The 19,156-nt window shown below is 50.0% G+C and overlaps 1 protein-coding gene across 2 annotated transcripts; it reads right to left on the bottom strand.

Annotated features, from left to right (window-relative positions):
• Positions 1 to 282: 282 nt before the first annotated feature.
• CNEP1R1 (CTD nuclear envelope phosphatase 1 regulatory subunit 1) lies at positions 283 to 10,192 on the bottom strand. Of its 2 annotated transcripts, XM_081107987.1 has the most exons (6): positions 10,047 to 10,192; positions 8,641 to 8,712; positions 5,718 to 5,791; positions 2,520 to 2,629; positions 2,352 to 2,406; positions 283 to 1,623 (listed from the first exon to the last, which is right to left on the bottom strand). In XM_081107987.1, the coding sequence occupies exons 1-6, from the start codon at positions 10,069 to 10,071 to the stop codon at positions 1,582 to 1,584; spliced, it is 378 nt and encodes a 125-aa protein (XP_080964113.1). In that variant the 5' UTR covers positions 10,072 to 10,192; the 3' UTR covers positions 283 to 1,581. The 2 variants fall into 2 exon arrangements, with proteins under 2 accessions (XP_080964113.1, XP_080964114.1); XM_081107988.1 differs by lacking the exon at positions 8,641 to 8,712 and having other exon boundaries at positions 10,047 to 10,177.
• Between the last annotated feature and the right edge of the window lie 8,964 nt (positions 10,193 to 19,156).

Here is a 19,156-nt window from a genome sequence, read left to right as displayed (position 1 = left end):
CCCCACCTTTCTCCTCCCACTCGCTCCCCAGGCCTTTACCACACTATTATCTACGTCCAACTTATCCTCTTGCAGGAAGCTGGAAATGCAAGTTTGAGAAAACCTGCACTTCCTGATTAAGAGCCAAATGTTATTAGACAATGAGGAAGACAAAGTTATAGCTGAATAAATGGGGTATGTACAAGTGCTACTGGAAATTTGCTCTACTGACAGGATTAAAATAAAATATCTCATTTGGAGCTAGCCTGTACTGAGTTACAATAAACCAAGGGAAAAGCCCAATCACCGATTATATATAAAGTCTTTATTTTTATGCACATATTTACCTACAAAATTTACAGAAAATAAAACAACGCAGAATAGAGAGAATACCCTCTTAAGACTTCTTAGGAGCAGAGGGTTTTATTGCTACAGTTCAAAGAATAAAACCTGATGCACATGAAAGCCAGGATGAACACGTTTCATGAAATGGTAGCCTGGTTAAAAAGTCTGTCCTATTACTGTCCTATTTACAGCTTTACGTCAAATGAAATTTAAAAGATTACTCTTGAAATAATTTAAACCTCAAAATCTTCTAATAAACAGGTAAAAGGCACCTCCAGTTCTTTAAAATATTTACAGCAATCCCAATACTTTGATTCTAAGTTATATAGTACATGTGGCTAGTATGCATACACAGTATGTCAGTAACACTCTCCAAACAGCGGGAATGGCGCTCTCGTTTGTGGCGCCGCCGCCAGCTCCCCTGACGGACTGGATGATCAAGGGCACTGCGATCCTAGTGCAACGGCACGCTGCCCACAGCATAAAATCCCAATTACCTAGAACACTAACCGTCACATGCCCGGACAATACATAATTTACAACTAAACTGGTATTTTCAGAAGCCTCTGGAGTGTTCTTAAAATTGTTTTTAAAATAGAAAGTAAATTTAGCATGAAATGAAAACAATGAATAGGAAAGTATCTCCCCAATAGTGGCTGAAGTTCACTATCTGGTTTAACAAAAATCGTTTCTCAAAACATCTGTGATTTCTTGCAACATAACGAAGATGAGTTTTCCTCAGTCCAAGCCCGACTCGGGGGTTTCCCGCATTCTGACCGAGAGAGGAGTGGAAGGACAGGCACCGCTACACTAACAGGAGGTTTTAAAGAGCCGTAGAGGCGGCAAGCTGGCATTCCTGAAATACTGGTGCAGGAGAACCGAGTCCACATAACGCTTTCCTCTTTGACATTGGCATTGATTTGCTATTTACAGTAGTTTGCAAAAATACATTATAAAAACTGGATGAGGTTCTGTTTCTAAGTTTAACTTAGTAACATACACACATACTTCACCTGCAACAACCGCTGCAGGATCTGAAGTACTAAAGTGACACTAATACTGATACGCCAGCAGCCCGCGGTGCCAGCGCTGATCCTGGGAGTCCCGCCGTCAAGCTATCTGGGTAAATATTGCACACGTCCTGTCGGCTGTCGCTCTGACCGTCCACATCCAACGGCACAGGGACCCTGATGGCTCTGCTGTGCCACTTCTCCGAAGAAAGGCTGCTGTAGGTCCCGGCACAGTGACTGCAGATTGTCACTGAACATGAGGCCTGGGTTTCAGAATCAGTTTTCCTGTCTGTAACAATAAAAAATTAAGTTTTTAAATACACAATTCTGTTAAAAACACCACCGTTTATCTATAAACCTCAAAGGGCCCTTGAAGGGTATTAGAACACCTCTCTATGTTTAGTCAAGATTAAGCAATAAAATTATCTTTCAAAGTTTTCTCTGCGTGGAGCTTTCTTCCCAAGTCTTTATTATGTGAAAACACACACGTACAATCTTTATTTGATGTATCCCTGTCCCCTGGTTACTTAAAAATCAGCCAATCAACTGGATAAAATAAATTTAGTGTAATTGGACTAATTTATGTGCTTTACCGCAGTGCATAAAATACGAATAAAACGATGTATCTGACAAAAGCATTTCTCTTTTTCCAGCAGTAAATTTTACTTTTTATTAATTTTTTCAAAGCTGAACTGAACTTTTATTTTCCCGACAGTAAACTTTAATTCCCTCAAGTTACAATGTTAACCAACGGCTGGAATGTGAGAAGAGATGCATCATGATTTTGCATCAAGAAAAATTAAACTGTCAGTTCTACCAATTTAATGGTAAGACACTGCTGATTGAATACATCTCAATTTCAGAGGCTGAAATAGTTAAAAAGTCTTAGAATCAATGCGATAAGGAATATTCCCACTATTAATTCCATGGAGACAATTATTGTTAATGCTTGTTTAATTTAAGCAAAAACAGAGTCCTTTCACATGTCCGTACTTTTCAAATGAAGAGAATACTTACGTCATCACAAGACATGTTGTACTCTGCTAATATAGTTCGACACCGCGCGGCGATACTGACATCGTGGTTAAAGGAAAACCCGTCATTTATAAGAGGCGTCAACGACGCCCCACTCGCCGAGAAGGCGCCTCAGCTTCGTTCCGAGCAAACTCAGCGTGTAAAGGATACATGGAGGGAGCGACAACCCTCTTGTGAATCCCAGCAAAGAACAGGCCGATCAGGGTGATGCAGCTAATGGTGAAAAACGGGTGATTCCACAAGGACGTGAGGAAGGACACCTGAGAAGAAGGGTTTGCCATAGAAAAATGTTAAAAATCTCCAACAACACAGATTCCGTCCTACCTCTCCACTCATGCATACACATATGTAACATCTTAGTCATCTAAGATACGGGCATTTGAAGACTGCCAGTAATGCCAGTTCTCTGTATGTCTATGCAACAAAAATGAAAACACGTATGTTTTATAACTTCAATGCAGCAAGACAATATAGTAATATTCCCTCCATTCATTCCAAATACCCGAACCACTACAAATTCATTCCTGTAATAAAAAGCCACTCTCCCACAACTATCTACTGAGCCCGCCCAGGGCGAGGCCGGTGAAAAGCAGACGCTTCCGTCCCCCGAGAGGGACACGGTGCTGCGCAGGGCTTTCCCAACATCGGAGGCAACTCGTGCGCCACGACGAGTCTTGTGGAGTGAAGAGGACTGGATCTCAATGAAAACACAAGTCACACGTGATCTAGTTAAGAAGTTCCCTGTTAAACAGCTTCCTCAGGACTTGGGCAAACTGTGCCCTGCGCAGCCTGGCCCCGTGGAATGGCGTCCTGCCGCATGGGCACATATGCTGCCCTCTCCCTCTGCTCTCCACCCGGCTAACCCTGCACATCCTCCATAGCCAACTCCAGCCTCCCCTTCCTCCCTGCAGCAGCGGTGCACTTGCTTTTGAAGCCACCGAGACTCCGATGGCCGCGGGACCCTCCAGCAGGGAAAAACGGGCGGCTATCCGTAAGGAAGCAGAGTTCAGGAAAAAAGGGGGAGTCAGATCTGGATCCTCAGGCGATAGCAGAAAACGGGACCACACACACACTAAGACCATGTGGAGGGGCAGGCGTCCAGGAGCCACGTTCGGAAAACAAGCCGGCACTGAAACCGGACTCCTGGGGGCCAGGGAAGCAGCGGAAGGAGAGAAGCCCGCTATCGGGTCTGGCAACACAAATCGAGTGGACCAGGAAGTGAGGGGCAGCGACGGCATCAGGCTCGGGGCCTCTGCGCCCCGGCACACCACGAGGTGCGCCCGATTCAGGACAAGCCTGAACTTATGAAAGCGCCTGGCAGGCGGCCTAGCATGGTCCCGGTTAAATAAACTTGTCACACGAAGCCACGAGAGGCTGGAAACGTCAGGAGGACGAAGCTCCCAGAAGGATGAGCTCCCGAACAAAGATCACTATTCCCGAGGCCTGTCTGCTCACAACCTGAGGACAGTGATCCCCACGGCCCGCTGTTTTACGCGCCTGCGCGGTGTCGGCACGGACCGGACCGTTTGTGCTTTCGTTGTAATGAGATCAGCCGGTGCCAGCCTCCTCGCCTCCGAGGCCACAACCGACCGCCTCCAAGCAGCAGCGTCCCCTAGATCCGGGGGCCCGTGTTTCCCGGTTTGCCAGGTCCCTCTCCCGCGTCCCTCCGGCCAGCCACTGGCTTTGCGTCTGCATCTCAGGCCACAGGCACAATTGCTATTGAAAAGGCTTGTCAGGTTGGAGCTTATTAAATACTAAAATATACAGAGCCAACCCTTAGGCTAATCCTCACATTCTCACCTAATTTAGAAAATCATATTAACTACAGAGTTTTGGGCCGATTTCAAATTACATTTAATTCTGTGTTTTATTAAGATCTCAACTAGCTGAAAATCAGCTTGTATTTTTCCCAATTAGAAGTCGGCTTCATTTCCCAGGACAGACCTTTTTCAATCTTCTTGCAGCTTCCTTCACTCTTCCCCTACAGATGGGCACCAAGTGCAGCCTTAAGATCGGGTTTTTATAAACGAACACACAGGAGAGTTTCCGTTCTGCCACAAAAGCCCTCTATTAACATAAAATTCCATCACCAACCTCCCCTGCTTATTACAACCCACCCCAGTGGATCCAGGCAGGAGACTACATGCGAAGGAACCCCGGCTGCCTGAGCTGCCACGCGGCCTGCTGACAAGCCTTCCTAGCAGGCTTTTCTCCTGTATAAAAGGTCATAAATACACCTACTGAAATGGGAATACACCTAATTCCAGTTTATAATGGGGAAGTGGGATTAAGATTTGTGAAAATTATACATTTTTACATAAATAACGTCTTTACATAAATTTAAATAAATTTACATTATTACATAAATAAAGCTGCAAGGGGGGGGGGGCGGACGGACGGACTTCACTGATATATTGGAGACGACTGCTTCTCTAATAAAAAAGCCCGAGCTGGAAATGAAGAGCCAGGTTAGTAGAAAGAGGCAGAATTTGAGAGGCACGCTGCCAGCTTTCATCAAAGGATGCTTCGAGAAATAACATTATGAACCCTGTTATTGCATTGGTATAGGGATACTCCCGGCAGTGCCCAATGGGAGCTCTCTCAGTGTTTCCCATATTAAACTTCAGGCAGGAAATTTTTTTTGGAGATAAACGCTAAGGAAATAAACGCTTTGCTAGCTAAGAAACCTATACGTATATCTTCCCAGACAATGAAACCGTGGAACTGGCTGTGACCTTATGGATTGGGTGCCTCTGAGGCTAATCTGTAACTCGGTTCTGGAAACTGCTGGTGCACATGGCTACACTGTCAGTGGCCTGGGATCCTTCCTGGTTTTGTCCTCCAAGTCGAATTAATTTCTAGTCTTGACTTTTTATGACATTTATATTGTGCTATTTGATCACTTGCTTCCTACCAGGCCGCCTCAATGCTGTATGGGCTGAGGAAAGGTATTCACAAAGGGAGCTCACAGGAGAAAATGTTGTTTTGTAATTCGTGAGAGCTGGCCCCAAGGACACGAACTGAAGCAGAACCAAGACTATGTTACCCGGGGACGTAAAAATAGGGACAGATGAGACACGGAAAGCTGCACGCAGGTTCAGAAATGCGTGAGGAGGAATCACAGTGGAGTTATGTTTCTCAGGCCTTTTCCCCTGTAAAGATACGTAATTCACAATCGCCAGCCCGAGGTTTCCTGCAGCACGTTAGTGTAAGGCATGTTTTTAACATGATGATTAATATCACTGTTAGTAGTAACAGGCAGCAGCATCTAACACTTCCAATGAACAAAGCACTGTTATAGCCAGTATCGCATTTAATGTATTAAAGATTTTAAATCAAAACTTCTACCTTTTGTGTCTCGGGGTCTATTAACCAGTTCCAGGCACCAGTAGCCGTACAGACAGAGACCACTATGAGAAGCACTGATGAGAGATAAACACAAAATTAGTAAGGCATGAGCTGGGAGCGGGTGACACTGCCGCCACCAGCTACTGGTCACTGACAGCCAAAGGCAGCGCACTCGGGGAAGGCATCGGGGGCTGGCGTGGACCGGGAATTCTAAGCCCGTGACCCGAGTCACTGCGGGTAATACTGTTCCCCTCGTTCCTTTAGTCGACGTGTGAAAGTTAATGAAATTAAAGCAATAAAACAAGATGGTAAAACTTTAAGATTCTACGTTATAACTTCCAGTGTTTTGTACTGATTTTGCAAATTCAAATAAAAAGCGAAACAAAACCCCTCTCATTTTCCAATGTAACCAACCAAACAAAGCCCCCTTTATGAATGCACCGTGAATTCCCACTAAAGGGTTTGCCTTGCAGACCACTGCTGTTTCATTAAACAAAGGTCAGTGTGACGAAGTGTGTATGGAGCACACGGACCGGGATGGGATTTTCTTTAAGGGACTCAAAGGCAGGCTGGGGTAGAAATGACAGACAGTAAGTCTTAGATAAGGTTTCTCTCTCCCCACTTTGCTAGAATTATTTTTAAACGTTCTAAATAAATCATAAGTAAAACTTGGTAAGTGGCATTACTGAAAAATAATAAAAAGGCACCAAGGCCTAGTTAATATTCTGATCAATACAGTTACTGACTTCCAGCGGGGACACACAGTTTTAAAATGTAGAGCTTAAGCTTCAGAGAGCAATAGAAATATATCAAATCCTTAACTGTCTAGAAGTCCTGGCAATTTATTTTAAGAAGAAGTAAATCACAGAAAAACAATCTCATTTTAAGTATTTAATGACAATCAAAATTTCAAAATTAGTTCTCAGCTCAGAACAGATTAAATTCAATTTCCTATAATTCTGTTTCCAATAAGAAATATACTACAGCAGTTTGATTGTAAATAAGCCAAGGAGGGGTGCTCAGACACCTCCTTTTACACACACATTAAGCACGCTGTCCCCTACAGGTAAGCGCTGAGACCGCAGACCAGGAGCGGGGAAGCATGGCCACTGGGCTGCATTTATAAGCGAGGGCAGCAGCACACATATTCTAAAAGAGTCTCAAGTAGCAGCGAAACAAGGTTTTGGAGGTATTTCTAAGTAAACCAGAGAAGCGGAAAGAATCACTACTTGTGAATTCTGGCCAATGAGAATTCTCAGGGCCTGGGACTAAAACTTGGCAAACAGGTGTAATAAAAACCACATGAGAAATCTTGGCCTGAGAGACCTGCACCTTCACTACTTTTGGCCCCACCACTGAGTGGCACTCGGAGCCCAGCACGTCCCGATGGGCGCTGTGCTTCTGTCTCGGCAGGAAGCAGGTTCAACAATAAACCTCCAAGAAATGAAGACTGTCCCAACGTAAGTCAGCAAAGCGTTCTGCTTGCCGACGGCATCATTTGTGCATTTGCCTGTATGTGCTTATGTTTCCACTGGGCAGTAACCTCAATCCTTTCTAATCATATTTTGCAATATTCATGATATTTGTGAATAGACAGTAAAAATTTTTTCTAGGTTAGGCTCTTAAGCAGCATAATCATGCTGTCAAAACCAACGAATTTCATAACCTTCGCAAGTACAGAGTGGGGCAAAAGTAGGTTTACAGTTGTTCTTATGGAAAATAATCTACATAATAAAACCCTGAGCAACCGTTATGGCGGAACAACCAGAACCAGAACCAGAACAACTGGTTGCTATGATGCACATTGACCACTAGGGGGCAGACGCTCAACGCAGGAGCTGCCCCCTGGTAGTCAGTGTGCTCCCACAGGGGGAGCGCTGCTCAGCCAGTAGTGGGAACATCTAAGGAGCAGCTAGCCGGTGGGCAGTAAGGAGCCAGGGGTCCCGGACTGCAAGAGGGATGTCCAACTGCCAGCATGGATGTCCTAAGCCAGCAATCGGACATCCCCTGAAGGGTCTTGGACTGCGAGGAGAAAGAAAATACCTGGGTACAATAGAGGGAAACTACAAAAAATAACAAAGCAGAGAACATCTTAAAAGTAGTCAGAAGAAAACGGGCAGGCAGACATCCCCCAAGGGGTCCCAGACTACGAGAGGGCGCAGGCCGGGTTGAGGGCGCAGGCCTGGTGCATGAATTTTGTGCACCAGGCCTCTAGTGAAAAAATAATACAAGAATAAACTGTTTTGCATTCACAACTGTAAACCTATTTTGCCCCACTCTCTATATGATAAATATTTTTTTCCTTAACAAAACTTTATTCCAATCATTTGCAGGTAAATTGCAAAACTGCTAAACAGGCTACTGAAAATTTTATCATATGTGTTGTCTATCAAATTTGTACTATTTGTTCAATAAAAAAATGTCTATTTTAATGGGAAAATCAAAATTCAACCACAAGGATTGTTCTTCAGCCTGGGTGGCGTGGCTTAATTGTTGAGTGTTGACCTATGAACCAAGAGGTCACGGTTCGATGCCGGGTCAGGGCATATGCCCCAGTTTCAGGCTCAATCCCCAATAGGGGGCATGCAGGAGGCAGCCAATCAACGATTCTCTCCCATCCCTCTCTCCCTCTCCTCTCTTCTCTGAAATCAATAAAAAATATATTCTTTTAAATATTAAAAAAAAAGAGATTCTTCTTCAGGGGGGCCAGTTCCCTTTCTTAAAAATTTCTTTACAGTGCATTGTTTACGATGCTGAAGACATTTAGAAACTGTGGTAACAAAAGGAAACACCTATGGTTCAGTAAAGCCAGTGTTTTTGTTATTCAAGCTTTACATAAAAGTAGATCATTGCGAGGCAGAGAGAAAAAGTATCCACTGTCAGTCCATTTCCCCTTTAAAAAACAAAAGCATCCGGCACTTACTTCTCCAGCGCCCAGTGGCAGGTTGCAAGCAATGAATGTATTCCGTGAGTCGCCTCTCGAAAGCCTTGAGATCTAGGCAGAAAGATTGCCGTCCCCGTTAGCTCCTCCTGCTGGTGCGGGTCCCGGGAGATGAGGGATGGACGCTGCACCCCAACTCACAGGCATGGCCGCACCGCCTGCCCCCTTTCCTACCGCGGCTTTAAGCGCCTGACCAACACATCCCGTCTCCTTAGCTGCAATGTCACACCTAAGGGCACTGGCTGGTTCACGCTCAGAAGCTTCGGGAAATGGTATGTGGGGCAGCGGCAGCCTCCAGCGGGGTCAGAGGCTAGGAGCTTGGGGGGTGCAAATGGAAGCGTCAAAACCCGGTGGAGTTCTGGTTCTGCTGGAGCCGCGGACTTCCATCAGACGGAGGGACCTCGTCCCCCCACACCCAGGTCTCCCCCGCCTCCGGGGACGCGGGCACCCGATGCCCAGGGCTCGCCCCGCCGTCTAACCAACGGCCAAGCCTCTGCGACTTGGAACCCGCTAACGGGGCTCAGGACTGACGGGGCGCCCGCTACCTGCAGGCGGCGTCCGGGTCGCGGACAAGGGCATCGGAAACCACCGAGGGCGCAGGCAGCCCCCTCCCCTCCCGCCCTCGCCCCCTCCGAGCGCGGGGAGAGGGGACCTCGGCTCCCCCGACGCCCGGACGCCCTCTCAAGCCGGGGGGCGTCCAAGGTGCCCCCGCGAATGAGCAGGGTGGGAGGTGGGAGGTGGGAGGTGGGAGGTGGGGGGAGGTGTCGCTCCCACGATCGCGCTTCTTAAACTTTTTAAAAAGGAAACCGAGAGGCAACCCCTGACCCCGGCAGTTACCAGAAACCACGGCAGGAATTGGGGGTCCAAACTCACGGGGTTTTCAGAGTCAAATGCAGGTAAAAGGAATGAGGGGTACAACCCACGGGGTTTCCAAAATAAAGATGAAGGAGTGAGGGTTCCAACCCGCGGGGTTTTCGGAGTCAAATGCAAGTAAAGGAACGAGGGGTACAACCCAGGGGATTTTCGAAATCAAGGGCCGAGGGCTACACCGCCCGGGCTGATCGGAATAAAGCGAGTGCACTCGCAAACGGAAGTGCGAACGTCCACCAATGAATTACAAACAGACCCGCACGGGGTCTCGGGTGGAAACCCGGCCCGGGGGCAGCGGCCGCGCGCGCCCCCCAGCGGCCGCGCGCGCCCCCCGCGTCCGTCCGGGTCCCGCAGCCCCTCGGCCCCCGGGCCGGGCCCTCGCGCCCCCCGTGCTCCGGGCCGCGTCCGGCCACCCCACGCGGTCTCCTCTCCCCGGGGCGGGGTCCCCGCGGCTACAGCCCCTCCGGAGCCCCGCCGGCTTCCGGGGCGAGCCCGGGCCGCGTCCGGGCGGCCCATACCTTCCGCCTGCTCCAGCGAGTTCATGTCGGCCGGCAGCTCCGGTCACGGACGCGCTCCCGCCCGCATCGCAGCTCCGCGGCCCCGCCCGGCCCGCAACACCGACTCCCACCTCTAACCGCTCCTCCCGGCCCCTCCTCGTCGCTCCGCCCCTTACCTAGACCCGCTGCGCTCATAGGGCAGCTCTGTCCCACCTCACAACTAAGACGGCTTCCTATTGGCTAACTTCCGCCCTGGCCTCGGGGCCCGGGGTTGGACGGTCAGCCGGAGGGGCCAAGAACGGCCGGCGTCCGGGCTGGTGTGACGCTAGCGCCGCCTCCTGCCCCGGGGAGGAACTGCAGCCTGACCCAGCCGGTTCTTAGGTTCTTCCTTTCTAGTTTGCAGCTTGATTCTTTCATTCCTGAAATATTTATTGAGCGCCCACTACCTTCCAGGCAGTGTTCCGGTCGTTGACAAGGGCATCAGAAATCAAGGAGCTTGCCCTCCCTCTAGGACGCATGCGGAAATAGGTACAGAACTAACTAGAACCCCAAATAATGGAGATAGTACCTCTTTCCTAGATAGCGAACCCCGTAAGCAAACATTTCTCCTTTGATTACTTTTTTCTCACGACCACTTTCATAAATCATAAAGGAGGCAAACAAAGCACCCCAATACCTAAAACTCTAAAAAAAAAAAAAATCTGTGCAACTAGACTACATTTATATTTGATTCAAATGCTCTCCTGTTTGCCTGGCCCGTGTGTCTGGATGGGATGTGGCTCCAAGTTTGAGCGGTGACCTATGAACCAGGAGGTCAGGGTTCGATCCTGGTCAGGGCACATGGCCGGGTTGTAGGCTCCATCCCCAGTGTGGGGCGTGCAGGAGGCCACCGATCCATGATTCTCATCATTGATGTTTCTCTCTCTCCCTCTCCCTTCCCCTCTGAAATCAATATCAATATAAATATATATTTTAAAATGCTCTCCTGCCCATTTCCTCGTGGTCATTCATTCATTCTAGAACTATTGATTGCATGATGCTGCCAGGTACTGGATCAGGAATATGAGCGAGACAGACAAGATCCCTGTCCTCGAAGTGGGAGGGTTACACCAGGCCATAAACACTCCACCAAGTAATTAGTTTCAGATAAGGCTGGTAGTTCTACCAGGGAGGTAAGGGTAATAGGATACAGTGAGATAAAGGAGGGTAGCAGGAGCCAGTGCTCAGGGGGGTGGGGCATTTGAGTTGAGAATCCCAATGGATGAGAAGAAACCAGCCCTACAAAGGTGAGGCCCAGAAGGTTCCACGCAGCATGTTGGGAAGTTTCCATTGAGGGTGCCTCCCTCTGGACCAAACCCTTTCCATTCATCACCCCACTGAGCCCTCCGAGGAGATCATTTTTAAACTTTGGGTCAAAACCCCTGAGAGGGTCATGAAATCCACCTCCCGAGCCATGACTGTTATTTCGTTTGCAAGGAAAGAAAGTAAAATAAAAACGATCCGCCTCGTGGAAAGGCGGCATAAGTATTGTTTCATGAGCTTTTCTTTTGGTTGTGTGTGCATGCCTGCTGGGTTCCGACCCTAAAATAAAGCATATACTTAACTGAGGGTTCCAATAAAACAAGCAAACAAACCAACCACAGTTTCAAAGTTGGAAAGCCACCAAGCTAGGTATCAGTAGGCTCACTGGACAACTGAGAAAAATAAAAATGAGTTTGCCCAGACCTTGCAATTATTGTCAGGGCCTGGATTTAAGCCCCAAGTAGCATATCGCCCTGCCCTCCACCTCCAAGTCTGATTCCTCACGGTTCCACTGGGCACCCAGCCGTGCTTAGAGAGGGGCCAGTGAGAAATCTGCCATAGGACAGGATGCAGAGTTGGCTTGGTATCAAGCCAATGGATGAATGAATCTATTATCTCAAGAGAATAAAGGCCAAAGCCCAGTGATCAGATAAGGTTGTAGAGAAAGCGGAGCATCCATGCGTTGCTCGGGGAAAGGTGCCGCCGCTGTGGGAGTAAGCATCACAGTTCCTCAAGAAATTAAACACACTGCGGAGTTCTCACCCGGTCCTGCAGTCCCACTCCCGGCTCTCCACCCGGAAGAATCAAAGTCAGGCTCTGGAAGACAGAGTTACACACGCGTGTTCATTGCAGCACTGCCCACGAGGGCCTAACGCTGGAAGCAATCCAGATGTCGTTGATGGATAAAGTGTGATATCTGGCCGTAACCGGTGTGGCTCAGTGGATAGAGCGTCGGCCTTCGGACTGAAAGGTCCCAGGTTCGATTCCGGTCAAGGGCATGTACCTTGGTTGCGGGCACATCCCCAGTGGGAGGTGTGTAGGAGGCGGTTGATCGATGTTTCTCTCTCATTGATGTTTCTAACTCTCTATCTCTCTCCCTTCCTCTCTGTAAAAAATCAATAATATATATATATATATATATATTTTTTTTTTTTTAAAGTGTGATATCTGTCAATACCTGCCACGGGATATGACTCAGCCTGAAAAAGGAAGGAAATTCTGACACGTGCTGCGATATGGATGGACCTTGAGGACATTACGCTCAATGAAATAAGCCAACCGTAAAAGGAAAAGGACTGCACGACGCTGCGTCCACCAGATACCTAGAGAAGTCGGCTCAGAGAAACGGAAAGTGGGACAGGGGTTGTCCGGCCCCGGTGGGGGCTGGGGAGGCATTGTGTAACCGGGACAGAGTTTCGGTTTGGCAAAGCGAAGTGTCCTGGAGGTGGGTGGGGGTGGGGGTTGCACCACAGTGTGAAAATGGCCAAGATGGTTAATGTCCTGTGATGTCTATCTTACCAAGATTTAAAAATGTTTAAAAAATTATCCGGCCCGCGTGGCTCAGTGGTTGAGCGTCGACCTCTAAACCAGGAGGTCATGGTTTGATTCCCGGTCAGGGCACATGCCCAAGTTGTGGGCTCGATCCCCAGTGAGGGGAGTGCAGGAGGCAGCAGATCCATGATTCTCTCTCATCATTGTTTCTATCTCTCGTATATATGTATATATATAAATTTATATATATATATTTATTTTATATATATAAAGGATATATATATAAAGAAGAAATATATTGAAAATTTTTTTTAATATATTTTATTGATTTTTTTACAGGGAGGAAGGGAGAGAGAGAGTTAGAAACATCGATGAGAGAGAAACATCGATCAGCTGCCTCCTGCACACCCCCCACTGGGGATGTGCCCGCAACCCAGGTACATGCCCCTGACCAGAATTGAACCCAGGACCCTTCAGTCCGCAGGCCGACGCTCTATCCACTGAGCCAAACCGGTTTCGGCTGAAATTTTTTAAGTTTAAAAATTTGTATACTGACCTCTCGTTAAAAATATTGGTCTCTCGCCCTAACTGGTTTGGCTCAGTGGATAGAGCATCGGCCTGCGGACTGAAGGGTCCCAGGTTCGATTCCAGTCAAGGGCATGTACCTTGGTTGCGGGCACATTCCCAGTAGGGGATGTGCAGGAGGCAGCTGATCAATGTTTCTCTCTCGTCGATGTTTCCAACTTTCTATCCCTCTCCCTTCCTCTCTGTAAAAAATCAATAAAATATATTTAAAAAAAAAAAATATTGGTCTCTCACTGGATCAGGTCCTCCTCCGAACTGTGGCAATGTCCTCTTTTGTAAAAGGATTCTGACTCGGTCCCGAGACCCTCTCACCTTCGCAGTTTCTGAAAAATGTATCAAAAAGGCTTTATGAAGACTGATCAAATGAGAACTAGTTTGACCTGGTCCTCCTTCACTAAGGGTTAACCAATACCCTCGGAAACAATTGGGGAAATTGTCATGTTGGTAATTCAATGCATCTTTCCCAATACATTTTGAAAAATGACAACGCCTTTCACCTTATTACATACTTCAAATACATTTTCATCAAGAGCCAGGAGGAGCGGATTTAGTTCATATAATTTGTAGACATGTTTACCATCTACCCTCATTCGCAAGGCCAGTCCTGATTGTCAGAGTACAAGGAGCACTTCTGTTCGAAACCTTCCCTTTTCAGAAAAAAAGAAAAAAGAAACCTTCCGTTTTCTTTCTTTAAAAAAAAATTTTTTATTGAGTTCAGAGAGGAAGGGAAAGGGATAGAGATAGAAACATCAATGATGAGACTGGCTGCCTCCTGCACGCCCCCTACTGGGGATCAAGCCGGTAACCCGGGCACGTACCCTTGACCGGAATCGAACCCGAGACCCTTCAGTCCGCAGGCCAACGATCTACCCACTGAGCCACTCCAGCCAGGGCAGAAACCTTCCCTTTTCTGTGCAAATCCCCCTTGCAAGTCAACTGGAGTCAGATCGCTTATAACCAAAGCAGCGCCACTCCTAACACAAATCTGTGCAAGACAAGAAAGCCAAGCCCGTGGGTCGGATTCCAGGTGCCTGCATGTCTCCCTTCCTGCCCCCCGCCCCGCACCCTCATGCTGACCAGGTGGCGCCCTCCACCCGCTGCAAGTCTCCCCACGCGAGCTTTGCTGGGCCACAGGCTCCCCGCGGGCTGGAGGAGCTGACAGCCCGCAGTGATGGCGAACCTTTTGAGCTTGGCGGGTCAGCATTTTGAAAAACCCTAACTTAACTCTGGTGCCGTGTCACATATAGAAATTTTTTGATATTTGCAACCATAGTAAAACAAAGTCTTATATTTTTGATATTTATTTTATATATTTAAATGCCATTTAACAAAGAAAAATCAACCAAAAAAAAAATGAGTTCGCGTGTCACCTCTGACACACGTGTCATAGGTTCGCCGTCACTGGTACAGGGAGGCATCGTTTTGTGAAACTCGAGTTTCAGTGTCGTGTGTGTGTGTTTCTACGTGTATATACGTGATCTAACATGGATTGCAACTGTGGGAGGGGGTGAAATAAAAAAAAGTTCGTCCACTAGAAGAACTGAAGCTGCTGGGCCCAGAAATGTGGCCTTTGCCTTGTCCCCAGCGTCTGAGCGGTTTCTGGCACCCAATATTTGTTGCATGAAAGAAAAATGAAAGAAGGAATGCCCGATTGAAAAAATGAAAGATAAAGGAAATGAGAGAGAAGGGGACGGGAGAGGAGCGACTGAGCAGGAAAGGGAAAGTTAAAGGAACAAGAAAAGAAACTGAACAGTGAGCCGAGAGGCGCGTCTTCCCGCCGACAGGGGGCGCTGCGGGCCGCCGGTGCTGCCAGGTGTGGTGCGGTGGGCGGGGCCTCACGGGGGCGTGGAGTCTCGTGGGCGTGGCCTCCTGGGGGCGGGGCGTCGGGTGGGCGGGGCCTCCTGGGGCCGGGCGTCGATGGGCGTGGCCTCGTGGCGGTGCGGCCTCTCGGGGGCGGGGCCTTAGGTGTGCGGGCCCAGGTGAGAGCGGAGAAGCTGGAGGAAAGGGGGCGCAACTGGAACCACACCGCGGCCAGGTGAGCGTCCTCCGAGGCCGGGCGGGCCGGGCCTGGCCTCACTGCAGTCCCTGTGTCCCTGACCCCTCACGGGTGGGAGCTCGGGGAGCCGGAGGCGGGGCCAGCACTCAGACTCGGTTTCCAGCTCCTTAAGGCCTCAGTTTCCCCAGCTGGTCAGTGGGCAGATGGGCTGCACGTGTTGCCCCGGAATGAGCCTGGGGGCTCCAGCCGCCTCTCAGGGCCCCTCCCACCCCAGGTGTCCTCACGCGGTGCGGGCGGTGCTCTCTGGGGAGAACTCTGCTTCTCCATTCGGCACCCCCTCCAACATTGATTGAGGCCCCACATTTCGCCGTGCCGCCAGGCTTCCCCGTTTCCTGTGTGCACAGTGGGAAGGGCTGGGCTCGGGGAGACCTTGCAGTGACCAGAATTAGTCACTTTAGCAACTTCACTCATTCTGCAGCTGTTCATGGAACACCTTCGATGTGGCGAGCCCCCTCCAGATGCTGGGGAAACCGTGGGCGGACAGGCAAAGGTCCCTGTCTTCCGGGAGCCCGCCTTCCTACCTGGGATTCCCTAACGCACACCTGGTAGGTGAGCAGCGCTCCTCGGCACGGCCAAGGCCACCACGGAGAGGCACGGCCCAGACACGGCAGCGCCGAGAGGAGCCTAAGAAGACGCGCGACTGGATGACGTGTATCCTGGGCCAGGAACAAGCCATTAGGAAAAAACGGAGGTAATCGAATAAAGTCATTAACAGTGTATCAATACAGGTTAATGTGAGACGTTAATCATAGGCAAATAGGCTAGATGGGAACCCTCTTATGTGGGTACCATCGTTATGGTTTTTCTGAAAATTTAAAACTGCTCTAAAAAGGAAGGTTTATTTTTAAAATGTGTGTGTGCGTGCATGCCTGGGTGAGTGTGTGTGTGTGTGTGTGTGTGTGTGTGTGTGCGCGCGTGCACACACATGCCTCTCTGTGTGTATGTATGCCTGGGGGCGTGCATGCCTCTCTGTGTGTGCATGTCTATGTGTGTGCATGCCTCTGTGTGTGTGTGCATGCTTCTGTGTGTATGCATGCCTGGGGCGTGCATTCCTCTGTGTGTGTGTGCATGCCTCTGTGTGTGTGTGTGCATGCTTCTCTGTGTATGCATGTCTGGGGGGGTACATGCCTCTGTGTGTGTGCATGCCTGGGTGCGTGCATGCATATATGTGCATGGGTGTGTGGTATATCAGATGGCAATGAGTGACGTGGAGAAAATGAAAGCCGGGTCAGAGGGCAGGGAGCACAGCTGGTGGGAAATGGGGGGGGGGGGGGGGCGGGCTGCTGAGAACCTGACACGGGGCAGAGTCCTGGATGGAAGGGAGGGAGCCGGCCATGTGGCTATGGAGGGGAACCCAGGGAGCAGCAGGGGCGAGGCGCTGGGGGTGCAAACAACTAGGGGGCTTGCTGATTGCCATGGAGGGAGGGGCTGGGAGAATAGGTGGAGGAGGGAATTGGGTCAGTCAGGTTGGGGGGGTACACTGGGTGGAAGGAGGGATGGGCATCCCGGTCAGGACTTGGCATTGACTCTGGGCCAGATGCGGGCAAAGCCGTGGCCTGGCCGCCTGCCCTGTGGCTCGGAGCTCACCTCACCCCACCCTGCCCTCATCTCGCACCCTCGTGGCCTCCTGAGGTTATGGAGCGGGGGTCCCAGAACTCGAGCTTTAGGGCCAAGTCCTGGCCCCACTTTTTTTTTTGTAATCACCACCTGAGGATATTTTTTCCAGTGATTTTTATAGAAAGAATAGAAAGGGCCCAGCCGGTGTGGCTCAGGGGTTGAGCATCGACCTATGAACCAGGAGGTCACTGTTCGATTCCCGGTCAGGGCACAGCCTGGGTTGCTGGCTCGATCCCCAGTGTGGGGCGTGCAGGAGGCAGCGGATGGATGATTCTCTCTCATTGTTGATGTTTCTATCTCTCTCTCCCCCTCCCTTCTCCTCTGACATCAACAAAAATATTAAAAACAAGAAACCAGAGATCTTTAAAAAATAATAATAATATCCGTTGCATGGATGTACCTCAATCTGTCTATCTGCTCACTGGTGAAAGGTATCTTGGTTGCTCCCAGTTTGGGGTGATAATGAAGAAAGCTGCTATAAACGTTTGTGGGGTGTGTGTGTGTGTGTGTGTGTGTGTGTTTTCAGGTCACGTGGTGTGTTTGCTGAACAGCATGGTTGCCCTGTTTAGCCATGTACTGACCCCTCCTCTGTAGAGCATCCTGGCAGGAGCCCCAGGCCTGGCTTCGTTTGTGTCCCTTGGATAGCACCACGGCACCACGCTCTCCCTATTTCTGGAGGCTCCCTGGAAATTTCTCCAGAGGAGTGTTAAAATTCAAATTGTTTTCAGTGAAATTTGAAATTATGATGGAACTTCGAAGAGTAGACTCTTAAAAATCTTTTTAATTTTAAAATTGATCCCCACTGGGTCCTATCCTGAGAACTTAATAGATCGGCTGTCTCATAAGTGGAGGTAATTGAGATACAACAGTAAAAAGTTAAAAATAATCGTCCCAGCGTTCCTGGAGGCTTCGGGAGTGACATGCACATTTAATTTGAAATCGCGGGGAGAGCGCGAGGGCTCTTTCTGGCGGCGAGCGGGGTTTTCTGTGCGTAGAGACAGCAGAACCCGACGATTTCTGAGCAGCACCAGGACGGGGGTCACTCTGACACCTTTTGGTGCTCCAGAAGGAAGAAAACGAAGCAGGGACGAGGCTGGGATGTTTCTCTTCAGATTTACAGATGTGTGATCTTGGTGTATGATGTGCCTCTGCATATGTTTATTTATTTTTTAAAATGTGTTTTTATTGACTTGAGAGAGAAACATGGATGAGAGAGGAGCATCATTGATCAGCTGCCTCTTGCGCGCCCCCTGCTGGGGGCAGGGATGGAGCCCACAACCTGGGCATGTGCCCTGACTGGGCATCAAACCGGAGACGTCCTGGTTCCTGGGGTGGCACTCAGACAGCTGAGCCACACCAGCTGGGCCGTTTTTAAGGAAGGGACAAGAGCACATGAGGGCGCTGGGAGGGCGTTTCTCGGGCCTCTGGGACCCTAGCCGGGCTGTGCGCCCGCCTTTCGCAGCTTGGGCTGCGGCCCAGCTGGCCCAGGTGCACTAGGGGTGCACGGAGCCTTCGCTGCCAGGGAGAAGTGGGAACTCTCCGTACCCCGTGCTGGCTGGGCAGACTGCTGCCTGAGGCTCTGGCGTTTGAGAAGGCCAGGTGGGCAGGAGCTGGCGCTGCGGGGGAGGCGGGCAGGGTGGGGTCCCCCGAAGGCTCGGGCCGCTCTGCCAGGGGGGTGTCTGGAGGCCTCCCCTCCCCCGCCGGCCGCTGGGCTCCAGGTCCCCCCGCGGCGTTTCTCCTCGGAGCGGCTGGCTTTCTTGGCATCGCCCACCCAGTTGCTAGGGAGCCGAGCAGGGCACATGCAACTTCCCTTTGACTTGCTCGCCTGCAGCCATCTGCCTGCTCCTTCGCGCCCGCAGACCGGCCAGGAGCGCGGCGGAGGCTGGCGCGGCATCTGTGCTCCCTTCGGGGACGGGGGCCTTTCTGATGCTCCTTAACCCCCTCGGCCCAGGCGCTGAGCAGCCCCGGGGCTGGGCCCCTCGCTCCTCCAGGCCCAGGACTGTCTCCATCTCCGGTGTGAGTCCCAGGCGCGGTAACGGCATGGCCCTCCAGTGAGGCGGGCGGTCTGCGCCAGTCAAAA

This window comes from Myotis nattereri (genome assembly GCF_964212035.1).
Source record: "Myotis nattereri genome assembly, chromosome: 15".
In the NCBI taxonomy this organism is placed as follows: domain Eukaryota; kingdom Metazoa; phylum Chordata; class Mammalia; order Chiroptera; family Vespertilionidae; genus Myotis; species Myotis nattereri.
The sequence above is the reverse complement of the archived record's forward strand: the minus strand, read 5'-3'. Positions and strand labels throughout refer to the sequence as shown.

Excerpts from the sequence above, each read along its gene's own strand:
- CNEP1R1 (XM_081107987.1), bottom strand. The coding sequence starts at position 10,071 with ATGAACTCGCTGGAGCAGGCGGAAG. Across the intron at positions 5,792-8,640 it reads TGCCACTGGGCGCTGGAGAA|TGCTTCTCATAGTGGTCTCT; the intron begins GTAAGTGCCGGA and ends ATCTCTCATCAG. Across the intron at positions 2,407-2,519 it reads AGGGTTGTCGCTCCCTCCAT|TATCGCCGCGCGGTGTCGAA; the intron begins GTATCCTTTACA and ends CCACGATGTCAG.